The following is a 26,492-nucleotide window of genomic DNA, read 5'->3' on the forward strand; positions in this document are numbered from 1 at the left end:
ATGTAATTCTCTGTGCCTCAGTTCCTGATAAACTGGGTCTTAACTCAAAATACGACATTACTCGATTCTTAAAATTCTGAAAGTCAGATCTATGACCAGAAAACCTTTCGGGTCCAGACATACGCAAGTCTGTAACTGGAGGGGATCGCACTGCATTTACAGTCGTCTGAAGGACCTTTATGGACCCAGACAAAGCAGTGATCTGGGTCTGATGACCGTCCAGCACCCTGATGAAATTCTCCACCAAGGTGGTGAGTGCATCAAGACAGCTGTTGAGTGCGTCCATTTTGTTTTTCAGGTCTGCCGTTCTGTAACGATCGGTGTCAGCACACAGAGAGAATCTGATTATTGATGATCTGCATAATCATCAATAATACAGATGTATACTTGATTATGGATGATCTGCAGAATCACCAGTAATACAAGTATGACTAACCTCTGGACACCTAATAAAGTCTAAGTGTTTGGTGTAACTGTAGGCTATGTCCCGAGAAGCGGGAGATATAGGCAGCTCGGCCAAGAACCACCTGAGGGGAAGGTGGCCATTTTGGGTACCCGGAGTCGGAGTCGTTGATTTCATAAACTGAGGAGTCGGATGATTTTTGTACAAAATCCACAGCCCTGTTACGTATTAGGCTAAGGAGTCGGAGTCGAGGAGTCTGAGTATGAGCCATTTTGGGTACCCGGAGTCGGAGTCGTGGCTTCATAAACTGAGGAGTCTGAGCCAGTGTTGGAGTCGGAAGATTTTTGTACCAACTCCACAGCCATAGATAGATAGATAGATAGATAAATAGATAGATAGATACTTGTTCTACTTACATAACATATGTATTGTACTGTCCATATTTTGATTTCAGTAAATTTTATATAGTAAATAAAGAGAAAACTGTTCCAGGCATTTTTCATCTTTACTGCCTCTGACTGAAGCCACTCTTTTTTTTCTCCTCTGCCTGAAATCATGTATGCAGAACTGCACCGTCATATCTAGTTTGCTTTGTAAACACATGAGAGCAGAACATAGATCAGATTTCAGCAACTTTTGCAGAGGGGTGAGGTGATTTAACTTCGATTTCCCTTCTCAGCCTTGAGTCACACTGAACTGCACTCAGCCAATCAGCAAGCAGCAGGAATGTGGAAGGGGAAGAAGGGAAGATAACAAACGTCCCTCTCCCCGACAATGTAGGAGAAGAGAACCAGGCTGAGTGAGATAAGATTCATTACAGCAGACCCATTTATGATTATTTTGGAATGCTTGCAAGGGAGGGTCTGGATGTAAACTACATAATAAACACGGAGCAATGGGTAATAGGAATGTGATTTTATGGTTGTCAATGATAAGTATTTTTAGTTAGTAAAAACATCAAGGAACGCTACAAAACCATTTCTACACAAATATGAAGTACTCCTCACAAGTCCAAATGGGTACATGAGATGAAGTTACCAACAGTAGTGGGTACTTGGCCAATAGATTAATTAATAAAAGGATACATGCTATATTAACTTTGAGAAAGTCTGGTAAATGACACTGAACCACATGCAGATTGCTATAGTAAAATAATTATCAATAAATGATGCAAATACATAGCAAATCTGTGACTTCCTCCTAACTTCATTCTTACCCGCTCACGGAAAGGATAGTAGTAAGCGCATATCAAGCGTTTAAGTCTTTGAATGTAAACTCCAGCAGCGGAAGCAACAAATGCCGTTCCATACATAGCAGCTGTGAACAAGAAGAATTGGGTCAGTAATAAAGGAGGCTATGGGCAGCATTGCATCGGCTGACAATAACATGAGGGGAGGCCAGAAATTACACTTCCTAGGAGCCAGTGCCATTTAAGAAGTCACACCCATTGTTTTGCCTCTTTAAGAGGTATGTTGGATGAAGTTTTTGTGAAAAACAGAAGGAAAATCAGGAACCCACAATAGTGCAGTATGTTAAAGTCACATTAAATAGAATAAAATCGATGTGAATGAGTACTCTCAAGGAAGGACTACTGCTAAGGCAACCAGTGTATAGGCAAGTGAGGAGATTAAACCCCGACCCCATTTAGGTTAAGAAGTGGCTCTCTGCAGAATGGGGGTACATCCCTCCACCAAGGGTGGACAAACGTATAGGTAATAGGACAAAACAGAGGTGCTAGGAAGATTACAAAAACACTAAAACAGTTTAAAAATGGGAGGTAGTGGTGGACTTACCTCTCCATTGAAGACTAGAATTGTCTGATTCAGACAACATTTTATATTGTACTCCCCACAAAACAATGCGACACATTTCACAGGTATTTCATCCACTTCTTCTAATTGCCTGAAGAAGCAGGTGAAATACCTGCAAAATGCGTCACATTGTTTTGTGGCATATACAATTTACAATATAAAATCTACAATTTACAATACAATACACAATATAAAATTTTACCCAAATCAGACAATTTGGTTCTTCAATTGTGAGGTCCACAATCCATCACTACATCCCATTTTCAAACTGTTTTTTGTGTGTTTTTTTAATCTTCCTGGTGACTCTTTTGTCCTATTACCTAAATGTTGGATGAAGGAAATAATGTAATAGACCCTAAGGAAATGCAAAGCAGATTGTGTGCATCAGATGACAGTCAGAGACAGGGAGGGTGGCAGTTGCACATTTTAGAGAGCAAAAGTTCCACTTTTGACCTCACTATGCATGAGTATGTACACAGGGCTGTCAAATATGGCATCACTGACTATATGATTGCCTTTATTATTGCCTGGCTACAGCATTTGTAAATGGCCAGCAACCTATAGAAAACATGCATACATGTGTGCACTCTCTTGGTTCATTCAAGTTCAGCCATGTGTGGCTGCAGCAACAGCCTGTGAGCTCCAGAAGCACTTTTCAGTTTCAGCTGCCACTTGCCTATAGAGATGGCCCAAACCTCCGATTTTCGAATCACGGGCCGCGAACGCGAACTTCTGAAAATGTTTGTGAACATGCGAACCTCCGCGAACCGCAATCGACATCAATGGGGAGGCGAACTTTGAAAACTAGAAACATTTATGCTGGCCACAAAAGTGAAGGAAAAGATGTTTCAAGGGGTCTAACACCTGGAGGGGGGCATGGCGAAGTGGGATACACGCCAAACGTCTCCGGGAAAAATCGGGATTTGAAGCACAGCAGCGTTTTAAGGGCAGAAATCACATTTTATTGCTAAATTGGATGTGTATACATGTGCATGTGTATACATCAATCAGGGAGTGTAATTAGTGCACTGCTTCACACTGACAGACCAAACTCACTGTGTAACACACCGCAAACAGCTGTTTGTGTAGTGACGGCCGTGCTGGACTGGTGCGCACCATGGCCAGAGTGCAGGCGATGGCGGTTTTCAAGCACATATGGTCAGGCTGAGGTAGCTGAATGACAGAACAACAGTGACTGAGTGTCCAGCTGATCGAATTTGGTCTGTCCACAATGAAGCAACGACCTTATAATCTATCTTCTTGGGTCAGGTGTGCCCCCCAACCCCAACACACTCATATAGCCGGCGGTCATTGCTTCATTTTGATATGCAAGCCCCTTCACCGTGGCAAGGTAACGATCACGAAGGGGAATTGACACATGTACATGCCTTTTTGTTTTGATGTTGCAGCTGCAGTGCAGCCAGAAAAAATAGGCAGGCATGTACACACACTAGAAAAATTATTATAGCGGCCGCTGCTAGCTGCGGCCTTAAAAATTCAGGAATCCGACTGGAGTCCTGGTGGACCCTGTTGGTGGTGGCAGTCAAGCGGCCTGCAGGCAGAGATGCTGTGTGTGGAGACTGACTTAGTCTTGGGGCAGGCAGTAACCCTCCGGGATCTATGCCTCATTTTGATAAAGGTGAGGTACTGAACACTTTTGTGACCTAGGCGACTTCTCTTCTCAGTGACAATGCCTCAGCTGCGCTGAAGGTCCTTTCTGACAGGACGCTAGAGGCAGGGCAAGACAGAAGTTGGATGGCAAATTGGGACAGCTCTGGCCACAGGTCAAGCCTGCGCACCCAGTAGTCCAGGGGTTCATCGCTGCTCACAGTGTCTCCATCCACACTTAAGGCCAGGTAGTCAGCTACCTTCCGGTTGAGGCGTTGGTGGAGGGTGGATCCGGAAGTGCTAAGGCGAGGCGTTGGACTAAAGAATGTCCGCATGTCCGACATCACCATGAGATCGCTAGAGGGTCCTGTCCTTGCCTGCGTGGACATGGGAGGTTTACTGTCAGTGGTACCTTTTATTACGTTGTGCTGTGACATCACCCTTAAATGCACTGTAAAGCATAGTTGCCAGCTTGTTCTGCATGTGCAGCATCCTTTCTGCCTTTAGGGGAGTTGGTAACATGTCTGCCACTTTGTGCCTATATCGAGGGTCTAGTAGCGCCACGCTGAGCTGCGCTGAGTTGAGTTTTTTAATATGGGGGTCGCTCGACAGGCTGGACAGCATCAAAGATGCCATCTGCACAAAGTTGGATCCAGACGTACTATCCAACTCCTCTTGCTCTAACTCATTGATGTCAGTTAAGTTCTCCTCCTCCCCCCAGCCACGAACAATACCACGGGAGCATTGAGCAGCACAAGCCCCCTGTGACACCTGCTGCGGTTGTTCTTCTGCTGCCTCCTCCTAAAAAAACCCACCTCCCTCATCATTTGACTCATCTTCCCCACACGACTTTTCCTCCTCCTCCTCCCCCCTCTGTGCTGCCGCAGGTGTTGAGGAAACATCTGGTTCTGATGAGAACTGATCTCACAACTCTTCCTTCTGTAACTTTTCCTGTTCACGCTCATCCACAGCTTGATCCACCACTCTACGCACGGCACGCTTCAGGAAGAAGGCATACGGGATCAAGTCGCTGATGGCGCCTTCACTGCGACTCACCATGTTTGTCACCTCCTCAAACAGTCACATGAGCCTGCTTGCATTTCGCATGAGTGTCCAGTACTTCGGCCAGAACATCCCCATCTCCCCAGACTGTGTCCTTTGGCTGTAGTTGTAGAGATACTGTTTTACGGCTTTCTCCTGTTGTAGCAGGCGGTCGAACATCAGGAGGGTCGAATTCCAGCGAGTCTGGCTACCGCAAATCAAGCACCTCACCGGCAAGATGTTTCTCCGCTGAATATCGGCCAAGCGTGCCATGGCCGTGTAAGACCGCCTGAAATGCCCACACAACTTTCTGGCCTGCTTTAGGACGTCCTGTAAGCCTGGGTACTTAGACACAAATCTCTGGATTACGAGATTGAGCACATGCGCTATGCATGGTACATGTGTCAACTTTCCCATATTGAAAGCCGAAATAAGATTGCTGCCGTTGTCACACACCACGTTGCCGATCTCCAGTGGGTGTGGGGTCAGCCACTGATCCACCTGTTTGTTCAGAGCAGCAAGGAGAGCTGCTACAGTGTGACTCTCCTCTTTGAGGCAAGACATGTCTAAGATGGCGTGACACCGTCATACCTGGCATGCAGCATAGGCCCTGGGGAGCTAGGGCTGTGTAGCTGGAGAGATCGCAGCACCAGTAGAGTTGCACTGCCACTCAGCCAAGGAGGAGGAGGACGACAGCGAAGAGGATGTAGCAGGAGGAGAAGGAGAGGAAGTGGCAGCAGGCCTGCCTGCAAGCCGTGGAAGTGTCACAAGTTGGTCCGCTGCACAGCCACGTACTCCCTGCTTGCCATCGGTCACCAGGTTGACCCAATGGGCCGTGTAAGTAATGTAGCTTTGAAAAGACAAAACAAAGAGACCGAGAGCCCAATATGGTGTAGTATGTCAGTAATCAAATGGAGATGAAATGAAAGTAAATGGTAGATGTACTCACAAGTCTGGGTTACCGCAAAGGCAACCACTGTAACTGCAGGTGGGGACAATTGGAGCCTGACCCCACTCAGGCATTAAAAAGTCACTCTCTGTAGATAGAAAATGGGGAAACACCCCTCCACCCAGGGTGGACTATATAGTAATAAAACAAGAATAACAGAGGCGCCAACAAGTATAAAATAATTAAAAACCGCTTAAAAGGAGGGGTGTAGGTGGACACACCTCTCAGGTACAAAATAGACCAGCCGATACGCTGTTATTTTATAACAGAAACATTTTTTGGGGATTCTCCAGGTATGCAACGCGTTTCACAAACAAAGCTCCCGCTTCATCAGGCAATCAGAAAGGAGAAACACAGTAGTAGGTCCAATTCTGGATCATTATCACGATAGAGGCGCTTGATCCAGAATTGGACCTACTACTGTGTTTCTCCTTTCTGATTGCCTGATGAAGCGGGAGCTTTGCCCGTGAAATGCGTTGCATACCTGGAGAATCCCCAATAAATGTTTCTGTTATAAAATAACAGCGTATCGGCTGGTCTATTTTGTACCTGAGAGGTGTGTCCACCTACACCCCTCCTTTTAAGCGGTTTTTTAATTATTTTATACTTGTTGGCGCCTCTGTTATACGTGTAAGTAATGTACCTGCCCTGACCATGCTTGGCAGACCAGGCATCCATGGTCAGATGGACCCTTGACCCAACGCTGTGTGCCAGAGATGACACCACTTGCCTTTCTGCTTCACGGTAGAGTTTGGGTATCATCATTTTTTAGAAATAATTGCGGCCTGGTATCTTCCACTGCGGTGTCCCAATGGCCACAAATTTTCAGAAGGCCTCAGAGTCCACCAGCTGGTATGGTAACAGGTGGCGGGATAACAGTTCCGCCAAGTCAGCTGTCAGACGCCGGGCAAGGGGTGACTGGCAGACATTGGCTTCTTCCGCTCAAAGATTTCCCTCACGGACACCTGGCTGCTGCTGTGGGCAGAGAAGCAGGAGCCGATCCAGGTGAGAGGCGGAGTGGAGGAGGTTGGCTGTGATTGTGAAGGTGCAAGGGAGAAAGCGGCTGAAGATGATACACCTGGAGGAGGAAGAGTAGAAGGAGGGTGGCTTTGCTTCTGTGTGCTGCTCAGGTAGTCTTCCCATTGCAGTTTGTGCCTTTTCTGCATGTGCCTTCATAAGGCAGTTGTCCTTACGTGGGTGTTGGCCTTTCCACGGCTCAATTTTTGGTGGAAGAGAGAGTACAGATGGCATTGCTCTGATCTTTGGCATACACACTAAAAAATGTCCACACCGCTGAGCCACCCTGGGGTGTGGGCACTATGGTGGCGTCAGCAGCTGACTTTGAAGGGCATGTTGGCTGGCTGTCCATAGGTGGCAATACATGGCGCCGGACACTGCCACCAGCTGTTTCTGACGACGAGCTCCCCCTGCTTCTTTCAGAAACTCGTCTCCTCCTACTCCTCTCTGACTCCCCCTCTGAACTGTCCCCCTGTTCATCTCCTCTATTGGGAACCCACGTGGCATCCGTATCATCATAATCATCCTCCCCAGCTTCGCTTGTATCAAACACCTCCAAAACTGCACCAACAGCAGGTACTTCATCATCCTCCTCCTCACACGTTACGTCCATAGTGTCGCCTAACTCAGACATATGAGGTGGTGTAACTTGCTTAGCGCCTTCATCTTGTAACAATAATGGCTGTGAATCAGGGATTTCCCCACCAAATAACTCCTGCAAAGTGTCAAATGTAGCGGATGTGGTACTTGGAGTAGCGCTGGTGGCTGCGGAAGATGAGGTGTTCTGTATTAAATAGTCAACCCCCTCCTGACAATCTTTGGAGTTGATGAGACATGCCTTCTTCTGAGCACTGTACTTTGGTCTAGGGCCGCACAAAATCACGTCAGCACGACCTCGAACAGACCTGCCGGGTGGCCTGTCTCTGGGTCTGCCTCTGCCTGTTGTTTTGTCCATATTGAGGGGGATGAAGTGATAGGTATGCACTGACTTGACTAATACAATGTGCAGTCACACAGGTGCAGTGAAAGGTATGCAGTAACTGGTATCACAATAAAATGTGCAGCTGTCACACAGGTGCAGTTAACAGGTATGCACGGACTGGTATACTAAACAGTGTGCGGTCACACAGGTGCAGTGAACAGGTATGCAGGGATTGGTATTACAAATGTGCAGCTGTCACACACAGGTACCGTGAACAGGTGCAGTGACTGGCAGTATATTACACTGCTTGCGGTCACGTAGATGCACTGAACAGTTTACAGGTATGCACTGCATATTGTGATATATGATTGGTAATACAAATGTGCAGCTGTCACACACACAGGTATCGTGAACAGGTGCAATGACTGGTGGTATTAACAATGCGTGCGCTCATGTAGGTAGGTCAGTAGGTGCACTGAACAGTGAACAGGTGCAGTGATTGGGATTACAAATGTGCAGCTGCCTGTCACACACACACACAGGTACCGTGAACAGGTGCAATGACTGGTGGTATTAACAATGCGTGCGCTCACGTAGGTAGGTAGGTAGGTGCACTGAACAGTGAACAGGGGCAGTGATTGGTATTACAAATGTGCAGCTGTCACACACACACACAGGTACCGTGAACAGGTGCAATGACTGGTGGTATTAACAATGCGTGCGCTCACGTAGGTAGGTAGGTAGGTGCACTGGACAGTGAACAGGTGCAGTGATTGGGATTACAAATGTGCAGCTGTCACACACACACACAGGTACTGTGAACAGGTGCAATGACTGGTGGTATTAACAATGCGTGCGCTCATGTAGGTAGGTAGGTAGGTGCACTGAACAATGAACAGGTGCAGTGATTGGGATTACAAATGTGCAGCTGTCACACACGCACACAGGTATCGTGAACAGGTGCAATGACTGGTGGTATTAACAATGCATGCGCACACGTAGGTAGATGGGTAGGTGCACTGATCAGTGAACAGGTGCAGTGATTGGGATTACAAATGTGCAGCTGCCTGTCACACACACAGATAGTCACTGAATGTGCTGGGCCTGGCAGTGGCACAGTAGGAATTACCACCAAGGGGCCGAAGGCCAGCTGTGACTGAATGACAGGGCTGTATATAATGCAAGTGGGCCACAAAAAAAAAATAGATCACAAGAACAAGATTAGCTCTCAAAAGAGCTGTTGAGGGGTGCTTTTTTAGCAATAAGAATCAGCAAGGAGCAAGCTAACAAGCCTACAAGAGCCTAACTAAGCTCTCCCTATAGCTCTCTCTGCAGCAACTCTCCCTTCTCTAATTACTGCAGGCACACGAGTGAGTCCAATGCCTGACGCTGCCTGCCTTTTATAAGGGGGGGGGGCTCCAGGAGGGAGTGTAGCCTGATTGGCTACAATGTGCCTGCTGACTGTGATGTAGAGGGTCAAAGTTGACCCTAATGACATAGTATAGGGGCGGACTGAACTTCAGAAAAGGTTTGCGGTTCTCCACGATCGCGAACGACAGAAGTTTGCCGGTTCCCATTCGCTGGGGAACCATTTGGGCCCTCTCTACTTGCCTTCCTGTCAGGTGACAGCAGCAGCACTAAGGTAAGGGATCACAATGTGCAATTCTGTAAACTGCTGGATGGATTTTGTACCATGCCCATGCATAGATGTGCACGCAGCAAATACCTCCAGGTGTACTTAAACGCCAATACATGTCTCAGGACAGAGCTATCAGTCAGTCTGCTAGATATGAGGTCACTTACCTCTACCGAATTGCTTATACAATTATATGAATTGCTTATAGTTTTCGCATGATTATTATTAATAAAAAGATTATGAAAATGGAAAATAATAAAAACTTGTGAAATCCTGCTAACATTCCTCACTAGTTTTTATCTCTTTTTTTCTCCCGTTGTTTCCAAGTGCTTTAGACACATTGCTGGAACCAGGAGGAGAGTGCAAAGTAAGCGATCTATTACTTTAGGACATAAATATTCAAAATCCAAGTTGCCATATTGCCCCGATTAATAAATGGTAATGCACTACTGATTTCCCCAATATACATAGATATGTCTATAGGTCTGATTATTCTGTACTTCTGCAACCTGCAAAATACCCCACCTACTGATCAGACTTGCTGTGCATATAACAGATCAGATAATGCTATCACACACAGGAGTGTACTCCACAACCCCCCCCCCCCCCATTGCAGTTTAATTTGCCTTGCATCCCACCCCCTACATGAAGATACAAGCGCAGCTAAAACAGCGATTACAGTGAAGAAGAGAGAAGTGAGGACATCAGTGTTCTCCCAAGAAACGATTTCCTACCGGGTGGCATGAGAAAAATAGCCGAATGGGGCATAAAGGGGGAATGCAGTACAAGTGCAACCCTGCTTACAGCATAGGAAGAGGATGAGGAGGCGAGCCGATGACACGCTGGTGCCCACCAAAATTAGGTCCTGGGGAGAACACTGGACATGATGCACCGGTAGATGAAGGTAATGTATGATGCTCTGCGCTTGCCACAGACAGAACCAAGCCCCCTTAAAGGGAAGGTCCAAGCAAAATAAAAAAATGAGTTTCACTTACCTGGGTCTTCTACCAGCCCCATGCAGCCATCCTGTGCCCTCATAGTCACTCACTGCTGCTCCAGTCCCCCGCTGGCAGCTTTCTGACCTCGGAGGTCGGCGGGACGCATTGCGTACATTTTTACGCATTCCCGCTAGTGCAGGAACATTAACACATACATTTTTACGCATTACTGGTTTAATGCGTAAATTTTTACGCATTAAACCAGTAATGCGTAAAAATGTATGTGCTAATGTTCCTGCACTAGCGGGAATGCGTAAAAATGTACGCAATGCGTCCCGCCGACCTCCGAGGTCAGAAAGCTGCCAGCGGGGGACTGGAGCAGCAGTGAGTGACTACGAGAGCACAGGATGGCTGCATGGGGCTGGTAGAAGCCCCAGGTAAGTGAAACTCATTTTTTTATTTTGCTTGAACCTTCCCTTTAAATCCCCAAGCCCCCTCATGATGTTGAGGGAATCACAGGGGCTACTTTTACACCCTGATCACGCACAGTAAGGCCCGGTAATTGGTAGGCATGGGAGTCGGGGAAAGAGGAGTAATAGCAGAAATACTGAGGAAAGTGCCAGGCCAGCAGTCAGTATCAAAGCTGTGTTTGGCGTTCTTGTAGACGTCTTGTAAAGGGGAAGCACTAGTAATTGTCAATCAGGGATTTTTCAGATCTTTCCTGATTAGAAAAATCATTTATTCACTATAATGGCTTTGCTTTACAGGGACACGTTTCAGATTAATTTAGTATAGTTAAATCATAAGTAGACTTATCATTAAGGGTCACACAACGCTCCAATTTGTTGTTAAACTCTCTTCACTACTGGTGATTGGAACACAGGTTCTCTGGCTTTTTATAAGTGTCTGACAGTTGCTAGATTACACCCCTGGCCTCAGCAGTCATGTCTTCTCTCTTGCTAATAGTCATAATTATTTGGCAGTAACATACCAATCATGATGTAACCATAATAATCCGGTTCGGAGGCTTGAGGGGCACATTTTCTGGACAAGACAGTGATGTTCACTCTGTCAAGGACGTTGACAGCAGCTGCCAGCTTGGAGTAGAGCTGATCGAGGAAACCTGTTCCATTTACACTTAGATAGATGTTCGCTGGTACTGGTAGGAGAGGATTAAGCACATACGCATCAATATGGACTTCAGTTCAGCATTGATGCTATTATTACAGTTCTCAGAAAGTCTTGAAATGCACTTGTATAAAATATGTTTTGAAAGTTATACATGTGTGCAGATATAAAGGGTTGATTCACTAAAGAAAGTTAATCTTAACATGTGCACATGGCACACGTTAACATCACCGCATTTACACAATTTATTTAGCAACACGGTGCAGCACGGTGGCTTAGTGGTTAGCGCTCTTCCCTTGCAGCGCTGGGTCCCTGGTTCAAATCCCAGCCAGGTCAACATCTGCAAGGAGTTTGTATGTTCTCCGTGTCTACGTGGGTTTCCTCTGGACATTCTGGTTTCCTCCCACATCCCAAAAACATACAAATAAGTAAATTGGCTTCCCCTAAATTGACCCTAGACTACAATAGACATATGACTATGGTAGGGATTAGAGTGTAAGCTTCTCCGAGGGACAGTTAGTGACAAAACTGTCTATCTATCTATCTATCTATCTATATATATATATATATATATATATATATATATATATATATATATATACTAGCTGATTGCCCGGCGTTGCTCGAGTATGTATTTGGCTGGTGTTGGTTCCGCCCACTTTTTCTAACCCTAACACACAACAGTGCAAGAATGGTAGCAGTTAAATATTCCCCTTGAAAAGCAATAGGTGAAATTTGATTCACTTTTGTAGGCTCCAACCACTTTTCTGAATATTAATCCCAGTCACCCAGTGACCAATTGTGCAAAGTTTAAGAACCCTACCATTAGCAGTGTAAGAATGGCTGCAGTTTACATTTTCCCAGTGAAATTTGTTTTTGGCTCCACCCAATTTTCGTAACCTGGACACACAGTCACTACTCAATGGCCAATTTTGTGAGCTTTGGGGTCCTTGGCATCAATAATTTTTATTTCCCAGTGAAATTTGTATTTTTCTCCACCCACTGATGACCCGGCATTGCCCGTGTATGCATTTGACTGGTGTTGACTCAGCCCACTTTTTCTAACCCTAACGCACAAACACTCAATGACAAAGTTTGTGAGCTTTGGGGTCCTTGGCATCAATCATTTGTATATTCCCATATAAATTAAACAAATCAGATAGGCTGTTTATGACTCCACCTCTCTCCAGCATTTGAACTCCAGTCACCCAATGACCAACTGTAGCAGGTTTGAGGCATCTGTTATTAACAGTGTAAAATTGGCAGCAATTTAAATATTCCCCTTGAAAATCAACAGGTGAATTTTGATTGTCTTTTATAGGCTCCACCCACTTCCCTGAATATTAATCTCAGTCACCCAGTGACCATATGGGCAAAGTTTGGGAACCCTGCCATTAACAGTGTAAGAAGGGCTGCAGTTTACATTTTCCCAGTGAAATTTGTTTTTGGCTCCGTCTACTTTTTGTAACCTAGACACACAGTCACTCAATGACCAAGTTTGTGAGCTTTGGGGTCCTTGGCATCAAAAATTTGTATTTTCCCATTAAATGAAACACATCTGATTCACGGTTTGTGGCTCTGTCCCCTTTTCTGAATTTGAACCCCAGTGACCCAGTGACCAACTGTACCAGGTTTGAGGCTTGTGCCATTAACAGTGCAAGAATGGCAGCAATTTTAATATTCCCCTTGAAAAGCGACATGTGATTTTTGATTGGCTTTTTAGGCTCCACCCACTTTTCTGAATATTAATCCCTGTCACCCAGTAACCCACTGTGCAAAGTTTGAGAACCCTGCCATTAACAGTGAAGAAAGGCTGCAGTTTACAATTTCCCAGAAAAATCTGTTTTTGACTCCACCCACTTTTTGTAACCTTGACACACTCAATGACCAAGTTTGTGAGCTTTTGGGTTCCTGGCATCAAAATTGTGCTAATGGAAGCAGTTTATTCAGCAAAGAAATCTGGCTGTTTTTGGCTCCACCCCTTTACTGAATTTGAACTCCAGTCACTTAACGACCAACCGTAGCAGGGTGGAGGCCTCTGCCATTAACAGTGTAAGAATGGCTGCAGTTTCAATATTCCCCTTGAAAATCAATAGGTGAATTTTGATTGGCTCTTGTAGGCTCCACCTACTTTTCCGAATATTAATCCTAGTCCCCCAGTGACCAACTGTGTCAAGTTTGAGAACCCTGCCATTAACAGTGTAAGAATAGCTGCAGTTGATATTTTCCCATGTAAAAAGTGTTTTTGGCTCCGCCCACTATTGCTAACCTTGACATATAGTCACTCAATGACCAAGTTTATGAGCTCTGGGGTCTTTGGCATCAATAAGTTGCATTTTACCATTGTTATTAAACAAATCTGATTGGCTCTTTTGGCCCGCCCCCTTCAGAATTTAAACCCCAGTCTCCCAGTGACTGACTGTACCAGATTTAAGGCCTCTGCCATTAAGAGTGCATGAATGGCAGCAATGTAAATATTCCCCTTGAAAATAAACAGGTGAATTTTGATTGGCTGCTGTAGGCTCCACCCACTTTCCTGAATATAAGTCCCAGTCACCCAGTGACCAACTGTGTCAAGTTTGAGAACCCTGCCAATAACAGAATGGTTGAAATCATTCCAACAAATCTGATTGGCTGTTTGTGTCTCCACCCCTTTAGTGAATTTGGACCCCAGTCATCCAATGACTGACTGTATCAAGTTTAAGGCCTTTGCCATTAACAGTGTAAGAATGGTAGCAATGTAAATATTCCCCTTGAAAATCAATAGGTGAATTTTGATTGGCTCTTGTAGGCTCCACCCACTTTCTGAATATTCATCCCAGTCACCCAGTGGCCAATTGTGTAAAGTTTGGGAACCCTGCCATGTAAAAAATTTAGTTGTTGGCACCGCCCACTTTTTCTAACCTTGACATACAGTCACTCAATTATCAAGTTTATCAGCTTTGGGGTCCTTGGTATCAATACTTTGTATATTCCAACCCCCGGCGTCTTTTTGCCACTTTCAACTCCCCCACCCTCCGTTTCCTCCCTCTCTGCCACAGATTTAGCCACCCACTTCACCAACAAAATTGTCTCCAATCCGCCAGGAAATATCCAATCTCAAATCTTCACCTCCCACCCCCTCCCAACCAGCTCCTCTTCCACCCTATCCTCCCCTCACATCCTTCACTCCTACTACCACCGAGGAAGTCATCCACCTACTGCAGACTTCCCATACCACTACTTCCCCCCCCTTGACCCCATCCCTTCTGATTTACTCCAGCCTCACTTCACGGAATTGGCCTCAGTCCTCACTACCCTGTTCAACCTCTCCCTATCCACAGGCACCTTCCCTTCAGACTTAAAGCAGGCCACTGTACTACCCCTGCTTAAGAAACCCTCCCTTGACCCCTCGCTACCCTCCAACTACCGTCCTATCTCCCTCCTCCCCTTTGCCTCAAAACTCCTTGAACCTCTGGTTCACAAACGCCTGACCCAGTTCCTCAATGCCAACTCACTGTTAGACCCACTGCAATCTGGATTTCGGCCTGCCCACTCAACCGAAACAGCTCTCACCAAAGTGGTCAATGACCTAGTTTTAGCTAAAGCTGAAGGTAAATACTCCATTCTCCTCCTCCTTGACCTTTCAGCAGCGTTTGACACAGTAGATCATCCCCTACTCCTCCAGTCCATGGGCATTCACGATCTTGCCCTGTCCTGGCTTTCATCCTATCTCTCCAACCGCTCCTTCACGACCGCCTTTAATGAGTCCTCGTCCACCCCCAACCACCTCTCGGTGGGAGTCCCCAAGGTTCAGTCCTTGGCCCCCTACTGTTCACCCTATACACATCCTCCATTGGCAAGGTTATCTCCTCCATGGGTTTTAACTATCATCTGTATGCAGATGACACCCAGATCTACCTCCACAACCCTGACATATCCACCACTACCATGGACAAGGTCTCCTCCTGTCTATCAGCCATCTCCTCCTGGATGTCCGCTAGGTTCCTGAAACTAAACCTAGACAAAACGGAATTTATGATCTTCCCACCCCGGACATCCATAAACAGCCCAGATGTGCATGTCACTGTTAACTACACTACCATTCACCCTACCTCTCAAGCCCGCTGTCTGGGTGTCACCCTGGACTCCGCACTCTCCTTCACTCCCCACATCCAAAACCTCACAAAGTCCTGCAACTTCCACCTTCGTAACATCTGTAAGATTCGCCCTTTCCTGACCTCTGCCACCACCAAACTCCTCATCCATGCCCTCATAATTTCCTGCCTTGGCTACTGCAATGCCCTGCAGCCTGGTCTCCCTATGACCCGAACAGCCCCACTGCAGTCCATCATGAATGCGGCAGCCAGAATTATCCACTGCTCCCATCGCTCCACCACAGCGGATCCTCTCCTTGAATCCCTCCACTGGCTTCCTATCCAGTCCAGAATCAGATTCAAGATACTGTGTCTGACCTACAAATCTGTCCAACCTACATTTCCGATCTTACTCAGAGGTACACACCTAGCCGCTCACTCCGCTCTTCCAATGAACTTCGCCTAACCGCCCCCCGCATCACCCAGTCCCATGCACGCCTCCAGGACTTCTCAAGAGCTGCTCCAACACTATGGAACTCCCTACCTCTACCCATTAGGGCAGCCCCCTCCTTCAACATCTTCAAGAAAGCCCTCAAAACTCACCTTTTCACTCTGGCCTACTACCCCTCACAAGTGCTCTAAACCCACAGCTGAACTCTGGTCCCCTACCTTCCGTGTCCTTACCTCTCCCTCTAGATTGTAAGCCTTTCGGCAGGGTCCTCCTCCTTTTGTGTCCTACCTGATCATGCACCTCCATTACTGTGAACCCATGCTATGCATCTGAATGAACCTAACTTGCCTAATCTCCATGCTCCCCTCCAGTGACTAAGCATTACCTTGTACTCATACTGTGCGGCATGATCTGGTCTTTCTTGTATTCAGGTATTGTCATTTTGCTGTATGTCACCCCTAAATATTGTATGTATCTCTATTTATTGTCCAGCGCTGCGTAATATGTTGGCGCTTTAAAAATACAATAAATAAATAATATTCCCATTGAAAAATAAACAAATCTGATTGGCTGTTTGTGGCTCCGCCCCCTTTCTGAATTTGAACCCTAATCACTCAGTGACCAACTGTACCAGGTTTGAGGCATCTGCTATTAACAGTATAAGAATGGTAGCAGCTTAAATATTCCCTTTAAAAATCGAAAGGTGAATTTTTATTGGCTGTTGTAGGCTCCACCTACCTTCCAAATTCTTAATCTCATTCACCCAGTGACCAACTGTAACGATTGTGGAACTTTCTTCGTGATCAGCGCATAACGCGTGCGCTGATACGGCGGAAATCCTCCACAAGCGTATAATTGCAGGAACCCTGCAAAAGGTGCTACGCACCCGTAGAGGGAAAATTCCTGTCGGCAGATGGCGCTGGGGAGTGCAGAGGAACCAATCCTCTGTACCTCCAAAAATGCCAGACAGGAATTTGTACGAAGCGCAGAACGCAATCGCAAGAGAGGCGATTGCGAATGAGAACGAGCAAAGGGACAGATCGTATGTGTGTGCGCCAGTCTAGTCGCCACCCCGCGACCGCGCACACACAACAGCAGATATGAAATAGGAACGCGATCGCGAGAGGTGCGATCGCCAGACGTGACACAAGGCAGAACAGAATAGAATACAAGGGTAGCAAAGGCACAGCAAATAATACGAGGAGATACGGAAAATAACAAACGCTAGCTAACCGCGAACACCGCACTCATTCGCAACAGTGCACGCGGTTATGCGCGGTCTCCACGTGATAAGCACAATAGAGACAAGCACGCCTAACTAACCATTAACAGACAAACATGAAACAGAGGACGCGAGCGCTTGCTTAACGGTTACCTCACCGAGCCTCCAGCAAGCGTAGCGGACAAGACAGACACACGAAAACAGGGACAAGCGAGAGATAGGATCCACAGCACTAGCGAGAAGCGAGTGCGATCCAGGTACAGAGTAGCAGAACAGAAGGATCCCCAGCGCTAGCGAAAACTGGCTAGCGTGATCCCAGAAGACAGAACAGAAGGATCCCCAGCGCTAGCGAAAAGTAGCTAGCGCGATCCCAGGAGACAGAACAGAAGGATCCCCAGCGCTAGCGAAAAGTAGCTAGCGCGATCCCAGGAGACAGAACAGAAGAGATAGCTGGTAGCAACCGCTGCACCAGCTATACTCCAAGAACAGAGATCAGAACCATTTCCTGTCGACCACCATAGGGACAGGACAATGGCAACAGGCAAGACAAGACAGAACAGGCAATACAGATAATATAATCCTAACTGCACTAGGGAAATCTGCCTAGCGCAGATTCAGGAATTACTCTAAGCTGATGTTCAAACAGAGAGCAAGGCTGACACCCCACCGGGAGTGTTACATAGGACAAAATCCTTATGAACAGCGAAGCATTGTGGGAAAGACATAGTACTTATAGTGCACGCCTCCAATGAATGTGGCCAGGCAATTTGCATGACAACGTATGCAAATTACTCTGCAAGCACAAGCTGCAAAACTGACAGAAGCTCTTCTTTCCAGAGTCCTGCAGCATGCAAATCAAAACAATGGTCAAAAAGCTGCCTGCCTGCACAGGCAGCTGAGCAAATCATCACAGTACCCCCCCCCCCCCCCCCAGGGTCGAATTCCAGACGACCCTCAAAACTGCTATTAGCAACAGACTCAAACTGAAGACTCATGAAGGTCAGGACAGCCCGACAAGGTCCAATTCCAGAGTCAGTCCACCCGAAACCGACCTCATCGGAAGCAGAAGCCACCGAAACATGCCCATCAGTACTACCAGTCTCAGTGTAACACCCATCAGGACTGTGAACGCCAGAGAAGAAGCCATCGACACCCTCCAGACAATACCCACCACCTTCCAAGGAGCGTCCGAAAATACCAAACCTGCCACAATACCTGTTCGAAGTGTCCCTTACAACACAAAAGCCACCGTTGGTCTTATCCAGGGTACCAAGCAAAATTTCTCCCGAAATCTCCCAGAACCTTTTGAAGCTCCACAGAGATCCCAAGAGGGCAGAACAATCACCAGGCTCACATGGAGAATTACCAAGAACCCCCATGGAACCAATGACAATTCCGGATTCAGAATTACGAGGACCCCCATCAAGATCAAGACTTTCAGGGACCACTTCTGGGCATGCAAGCAGGCAGGCCATATCAGAGCATGTCTCCACCGAGGAAGCATCTGAGTACGCTGGTAACCGAGGCACACTTGGGCTTTCTGGGTCACAGAGCATACTGGGGTACACCAGCACAGGAGAAACCTCAGGACATGTCGGGGAACTGCCAACCTCAGAGTCCGACACGAGGAAACCAAAACCAGGACCGGGCAGAGAATCATCACGAGCAATGGTCTCAAGCACTGGACTTTCAAAAGAAGACTCGGACTCAAATTCAGAAATTTCTGTGACTGCAATATCATCATTGACTACATATGAATGAAGCTCCACCAGAGCTGCAAAGGTAGTCAGCACAACAGCAATGCCTACTGAAGTGGGCAACACCTCAGAAGGACTTGGGGGCAGGAGACATCTCCTACAAGTTCTGCTCCCTTTGGGAGGAACTCGGAGACCTCCAGAACATCAGACAAAACTTCAGGAACATAATTTTTCAAGTTTTCTGAGAAGGATACTGAACTATCCATGTTACAGGGCAAAATTAGAACTTTATTTTGTGGACAGGGCAAATGTCCCAGGGAAGGTTCCACTATAAACTGAGACTGGATCTCATCATCATGAGTGGAACATACAGGAATATTCACTGGACCACACACTGACTCCCTAACTTTAATCTCGCTGCACCCAGAATTCTGCGTAGCAGTAAAACTAGCTTGCAACTCCAAAACTGCAGAAAGACAGGTAAAAATAGCAGCAATACCTAGACGAGCCTCTAGGGGCAGGGCAGGAGATATTGTACAAGGCAATATTGACTCATCCAGAGTACAGGGTGGAGAGTCAGAACTTTCTTCAAAGCAAGAAAGGGACTCACAAATGTCAGTGCAAGTGGAGATCATGTTTTTTTCATGGTACAGGGCAGATTCAGTGAAAGCGTCTCTGAACAAGGCAAAGAAGGTTCAGCATCAGATTCGCAAAACCGAAGCGCTGTCTCACTCTTAGATTCGGCTAACAATGTCGAATCTGAGGAATCAGAACGCAAAACCTGCGAATCAAAATTCACTTTAGGTTGTGAAACTGACGCTTCTATAGCGCAAACCTCCACGATCTGCGGAGCAGACTGCAAGGCATCTAGGACCGAAACGCTGGAGCAACTGTCCCCAGGCAACGGGCCCTTACAGGTGTGAACAGGGTGAGACAGAGACTCATTTGCATAAGAAATGGCGACATCAACAGGATAAACTTTATTAGGCATAAAAATTTTACTTTTGACGCTACATAGTCGAGAAATTTTCCCCATAGCAGGGTCACAGATGGAAGATCCAAAGATCTGTTTCTAACTGACAAAGGATCCCACACATCCTTGAGGAAACCGGCAGACTCATGCCGATCACAATCTGCAGGAACATCCGAGAAACAGGCATCAGATCGCACAGATTCAAACTGCACACTGTCAGGAGAGAATCCTTCGGGATTCGCACAGGAACCAACCACAGCAGCACACTCATTCATTTCAGATTGCACAAAGTCAAGACTCTCATGCTTTACCCCAGAAAGGCAGGAACAATCATCTGACAACGATGTCTCTTTATTGGAATCAATTGGTTGGCGTGTGTGCAACTCATCCAAAATCGTTTGCCATACATAGATCACCAGATCCACATCATCCTTGTCACATTTATCTGAATCAATCAGAAGGTACATAGAATCGAGACAAGCATTCAAGACATCTTCGCTTTTTGCGATGTAAAAATCGCAAAAGGCTTTCCAATCAAAATCGAATTCTTCCAGCAAGGCCCCAATATCCCAGGAAGCAAATGGGGGTTCAAACAGGCCAGTATCCAAATAATCTCCATAGGGGTGGAGTTCAGGAACAAGAACAGATTTTTTAACTGCTTTAATGTAGTGTGCGATCCTACCTATAGCAGGATCCACATAAGCTTTGGATTGGGGCAAAAAACCTGGAAACTGATCAGCAGATGCATTATAAACATCATTATCATACTGCATGGTTTTGCCCATTTCAGACTTGACAGAAATAACCTCTTTATTTGTGGTTGCTAGGGGCAACAGATCTTTCCGCTGGGAAGCCTTCCTAGATCTTTTACGTTTAGACTTAGAGGCTTTGGATGGCTGCTTTATGGATGTAAGAGTAGATGGAACAGCTGATTGAGCTGCTGACAACAACTCGTTAAGGGGGTATGGTAATTGAGGTAATCTCAGCCAATTGTGAATTAAAAAGGCCAAGAATTCCAGTGGTCTTTGACTCAGGGTGGTATGATCTAACACATCATAAGCCCACATTGACATTTCGCCCCCCAACAGAATGTAAACCATTTGGGGGGCCCAGGTAGACACTTGGGTGCATTGGAATTCAGGGTTCGCTCACAGTTTTGTACACTCAGACAAAAATTCGTCTGCTGATTCAGGTTCAAGTTTTTTAAATCTCTTAAAGGTACAAGAGCCATATTCGACAAAATCGTACAAATCAGAAATTCCCTCTACACTGGGAATTTTGGTTGGGCTGTTCATACTGTAACGATTGTGGAACTTTCTCCGTGATCAGCGCACAACGCGTGCGCTGATACGGCAGAAATCCTCCACAAGCGTATAATTGCAGGAACCCAGCAAAAGGTGCTACGCACCCGTAGAGGGAAAATTCCTGTCGGCAGATGGCGCTGGGGAGTGCAGAGGAACCAATCCTCTGTACCTCCACAAATGCCAGACAGGAATTTGTACGAAGCGCAGAACGCAATCGCAAGAGAGGCGATTGCGAATGAGAACGAGCAAAGGGACAGATTGTATGTGTGTGCGCCAATCTAGTCGCCACCCCCGCGACCGTGCACACACAACAGCAGATATGACATAGGAACGCGATCGCGAGAGGTGCGATCGCCAGACGTGACACAAGGCAGAACAGAATAGAATACGAGGGTAGCAAAGGCACAGCAAATAATACAATGAGGAGATACGGAAAATAACAAACGCTAGCTAACCGCGAACACCGCACTCATTCGCAACAGTGCACGCGGTTATGCGCGGTCTCCACGTGATAAGCACAATAGAGACAAGCACGCCTAACTAACCATTAACAGACAAACATGAAACAGAGGACGCGAGCGCTTGCTTAACGGTTACCTCACCGAGCCTCCAGCAAGCGTAGCAGACAAGACAGACACACGAAAACAGGGACAAGCGAGAGATAGGATCCACAGCACTAGCGAGAAGCGAGTGCGATCCAGGTACAGAGTAGCAGAACAGAAGGATCCCCAGCGCTAGCGAAAAGTGGCTAGCGCGATCCCAGAAGACAGAACAGAAGGATCCCCAGCGCTAGCGAAAAGTAGCTAGCGCGATCCCAGGAGACAGAACAGAAGGATCCCCAGCGCTAGCGAAAAGTAGCTAGCGCGATCCCAGGAGACAGAACAGAAGAGATAGCTGGTAGCAACCGCTGCACCAGCTATACTCCAAGAACAGAGATCAGAACCATTTCCTGTCGACCACCATAGGGACAGGACAATGGCAACAGGCAAGACAAGACAGAACAGGCAATACAGATAATACAATCCTAACTGCACTAGGGAAATCTGCCTAGCGCAGATTCAGGAATTACTCTAAGCTGATGTTCAAACAGAGAGCAAGGCTGACACCCCACCGGGAGTGTTACATAGGACAAAATCCTTATGAACAGCGAAGCATTGTGGGAAAGACATAGTACTTATAGTGCACGCCTCCAATGAATGTGGCCAGGCAATTTGCATGACAACGTATGCAAATTCCTCTGCAAGCACAAGCTGCAAAACTGACAGAAGCTCTTCTTTCCAGAGTCCTGCAGCATGCAAATCAAAACAATGGTCAAAAAGCTGCCTGCCTGCACAGGCAGCTGAGCAAATCATCACACCAACTGTGCAAAGTTTGAAAACACTGCCATTAACAGTGTAAGAATGGCTACAGTTTATATTTTCCTAGTAAAAAATTGTTTGGTTCCGCCCACTTTTTGTAACCTGGATACACAGTCACTCAATGACCAAGTTTGTGAGCTTTCAGGTTCCTGGCATCAAAAATGTGTGAATGGAAGCAGTTTATCCATCAAGGAAATCTGATTGGCTGTTTGTGGCCCCACCCCTTTTGTGAATTTGGACCCCAGTCACCCAAAGACCAACTGTAGCAAGTTTGAAGCCTCTGCCATTAACAGTGTAAGAATGGCAGCAGTTTAAATATTCCCCTTGAAAATCAATAGGTGAATTTTGATTGGCTGTTGTAGGCTCCACCCACTTTCTTGAATCTTATTCGCATTCACCCAGTGACCAACTGTGGCAAGTTTGAGAACCCTGCGATTAACAGTCTAATGGTGGATACACACCATGCGTTTCCGCATTCGATGCGTCCGTCGATACGCATCGATTCGATTATTTCCGACATGTCCGATTCAAGCTTCGATGGATCGATAGGTCAATTTGCCATACTTTACATGGCAATCGACCTAAAAATCATCGAAATTCGTTCAGAAATGCTCGGAAATAATCGAATCGATGCGTATCGACGGACGCATTCGACGCGGAAACGCATGGTGTGTATCCAGCATAAGAATGGCTGCAGTTTACATTTTCCCATTTAAAATTAATGGCTGAAATTTGATTGGCTGTTGGGAACTCTAGCTTGATTACTGTGAGAATGGCAGCCTTTTACATTTTTTCCATTGAATTGAATGGGTGAAATCTGATTGGCTGTTTGTAGCTCGGCCCACGTGTGCAGGGTGGACGCGAGACCCCCAGAACATATCCCAGGTAGTAAGGGATCTGTATACCAAGTTTAGTTCAAATTGGTCAAGGCGTTTTCGCGTGATACACACACACACACACACACACACACACACACACACACACACACACACACACACACACACACTCTATAAAGCGATGCGGAAGATGTTAGTACTATATAAATACTAAATAATAATAACGTCCACAAATTACCGTATATACTCGCATATAAACCGAATTTTTGACCCCCAAAAATGTGCTCAAAAGTCCCCCCTTCGGTTTATATGCGAGTCATATACAATTTGGGTGTGCAGACTGACTGCTGTGGGGCCTCCGAGTGCATACCTGGGTCATTGCCGGCGTCCTAGCAGATCTGATCAAGCGGGGGATGTGCAAGGACATACGGCTCTTTCTTTAGCAGTCCTTAGGTGTCAGGCACAGAGCTGATGCGGCGGGGACAAGCGAGGACATATCGCGCTTCCTTTAGACGTCCGGCGGGGTCGGGACGCATGTCATGCGGCAGAGCAGGCTTTGGAGTACGAGTGGCCGTTATCGGAGGATGACAGGCTTCCGGCACAGAACTCCGGTTTTCCTGAGGAGGCGAGAAGAGCATGCTTCTGGCGGGGATGAGCATGACAATGTCAGGCAGGAGAGCTGATTCAGGCTTCCAGCTGCACAGAGCTCCGGTTTTGGTGGCGAGAAGAGCGTGCATAGAGCAGCACGCCAGGACACAGACCATGTGCAGCGCTGATCGGCGGCCGTAAAGAGAGAGAAACCTGTGTGATGTCAGCTCTCACTGTCTCATCCCTATGACGCCCTCTAGTGGCGTCTTGAGACAGTGAGAGAGAAGCAGTGAAAGCTAAAAAGGGCTTCTGCAAACAACCCGGTAAGAAACAAAAAAATGCTGGCACTTGAGATTACTGTACTGGGCTGATGGCAGGCAGATCTTGTTAGGAAAAGTTGAAAGGAACCTGTACTGAGTAAAATTATTTAAAATAAACACAGGAGGTAACTTCAAATAAACATTACATAGTTACCTTGCCATCAGTTCCTCTCAGAAGCTCACCATTTTCTTCCGACAATGATCCCTTCCAGTTCTGACAACATTTTGTCAGAACTGAAATATATCAGTTGCTTTCAGTTATATATCAGTTGCTGTCAGTTACAGCTGAGAGGAGAACTGATGTGTCCATGTTTCCCTATGGCTCAAGTGGGTGATGTTACAGTTTAACAGTGTGCTGACCAGAAAGCTGTTATGGTGTAATGGCCATTTTCAAAATGGAGGATGGAAAATTCCATTGATCACAGTGGACAAACAGGACGCAGGAGAGGAAAAAGAGATTGAGGAATAGACTACACAGTAGGTAAGTATGACTTGTGTATGTTTATTTTGACTTTTAATTTTCAGTTCAGGTTTTCTTTAATCTCCGGGACAATCTGCTTATATTAACAATGAGCCTATGTACCTGCATACAGCCAACTTGCAGATTGTCCTGGAGATTTACCATGCCTAACAAGAGATGCCTGCCATCTGCCCAGTATAGTGCACTGCCACAGATTCATATTCACTATATTACTATATTCACTATATTACCAGTATTATTATGTAAGATACCAGTAAATGTGGACATTTCATTAGCATTTACTGTACTTTGGTTATTAAAACTCAGGACCCACTGCATTACCCACCATACCGGCTTATATGCGAGTCAATCGTTTTTCCCGGTTTTTTAAGGTAAAAGTTGTGGGGTCGGTTTATATGCGAGTCGGCTTATATGCCAGTATATATGGTACATAACACACTGTGTACATGTGTGACATTTATGTGTGGAGAGAGGAAATTCCTTTGGTGCATCTGAAGCCATCAGTGTATGTAAAAATGGCTTACTGCTTTCAGACCTTTGGAAGTGTTTTCTTCCCTTTAGTATTTACTCCAGTTCAAATCCCAGCCAGGGCATTATGCTTGCGTGGGTTTCCTTTAGGCACCCCCGTTTCCTCCTACATCCCAAAAACATACAGATAAGTTAATTGGCTTCCCTCTAAAAATTGGCCTAGATTACAATCGGCATAGGATTAGTAGGGATTAGGTTGTGACAAGACTCTGTACAGCGCTGAGGAAGATGCCAGCACTATATACTGTAAATACTAAATTATAATAAAATAAGTGAGTCCCAGCTGCATTCACCGTTTGGATGCTCAAATTAACTTTAACACCAATTTATGATTTACTTCCAGAAAGACCAACAATAGGCTGGAAAAAGAAAGAACATTCTCACATACACTGATCTTGGAGGTAATTCTTTCCACTCCAGACAAAGTTCCAACACAAATCGGAAATCCTAAAGAACAAACAAGGAAAATAGACAGCAGGCAAGTCTTATATCTATATATGCATTTAAGTTGCAAAGTACATTTTTTAAACATTTGCTTTAAGGCTCAAGATTTGTTGCAGTAGATCACAACGTTAGTCCACTTACAGCGGAAAGCTATATCTCCCATCATGAAGCTGGCAATTGTATCCAAAATCCAGAAGGACATGTAGTCGCATAGTATGATCAAGGCGACAGAAAGCATGCTTCTGAACACATTGATCAGTTCAAACTTGTATCCTTTTCTCTCTCGATTCGTCAGTCGGAGGGCACCTGGAATTGTTTGGAGAATATATTGAAGAATGTGTGGCCCAAAATTATTATTCTTATTATAAATTATTTAAAGAGGTCCTGCAGCTCCAGATCTTGCTGAATCCTTGTAGAACAAAGAATGCCAATCTTTCTGTCAGCCTGCACATCACCTCATTCTGTGATGCTCTGTGATCTGTATTTTTCTCATTGAAGTGAGCCCGAAGTGAGAGGCTGCCATATTTATTTCCTTTGAAGCAATACCAGCTGCCTGGCTACCCTGCTGATCTTCTGCCTCTAATACATTAAGCCACAGACCATATACAAATCAGGTGTTTCTGAAAATATTGTCAGAACTGACCAGTTTAGCTGCATGCTTGTTTCTGGTATATTGCGGACACTACTGCAGTCAAATAGATCAGGTGTGCTGCCAGGCAACTGGTATTGTTTAAAAGGAAACAAATAGGGCAGCCTCTATA

The 26,492-nt window shown here is 46.0% G+C and overlaps 1 protein-coding gene across 3 annotated transcripts in view; it reads right to left on the bottom strand.

The window, feature by feature from the left end:
- The window catches only part of DCST2 (DC-STAMP domain containing 2), a 149,213-nt gene that overhangs the window by 34,392 nt on the left and 88,329 nt on the right, over window positions 1–26,492 (bottom strand). For 2 of the 3 annotated variants that reach the window (XM_068253566.1, XM_068253568.1), the window contains exons 8-10: window positions 25,873–26,037; window positions 11,317–11,484; window positions 1,620–1,720 (exon numbers count right to left, since the gene is read on the bottom strand). In XM_068253566.1, coding sequence (XP_068109667.1) covers window positions 1,620–1,720; window positions 11,317–11,484; window positions 25,873–26,037 — 434 coding nt within the window. The remainder of the gene's footprint in view (window positions 1–1,619; window positions 1,721–11,316; window positions 11,485–25,872; window positions 26,038–26,492) is intronic. The other variant, XM_068253567.1, reaches the window with a different exon arrangement.

The sequence above is a fragment of the Hyperolius riggenbachi genome, chromosome 9 (assembly GCF_040937935.1).
Source record: "Hyperolius riggenbachi isolate aHypRig1 chromosome 9, aHypRig1.pri, whole genome shotgun sequence".
Classification (NCBI taxonomy): Eukaryota; Metazoa; Chordata; class Amphibia; order Anura; family Hyperoliidae; genus Hyperolius; species Hyperolius riggenbachi.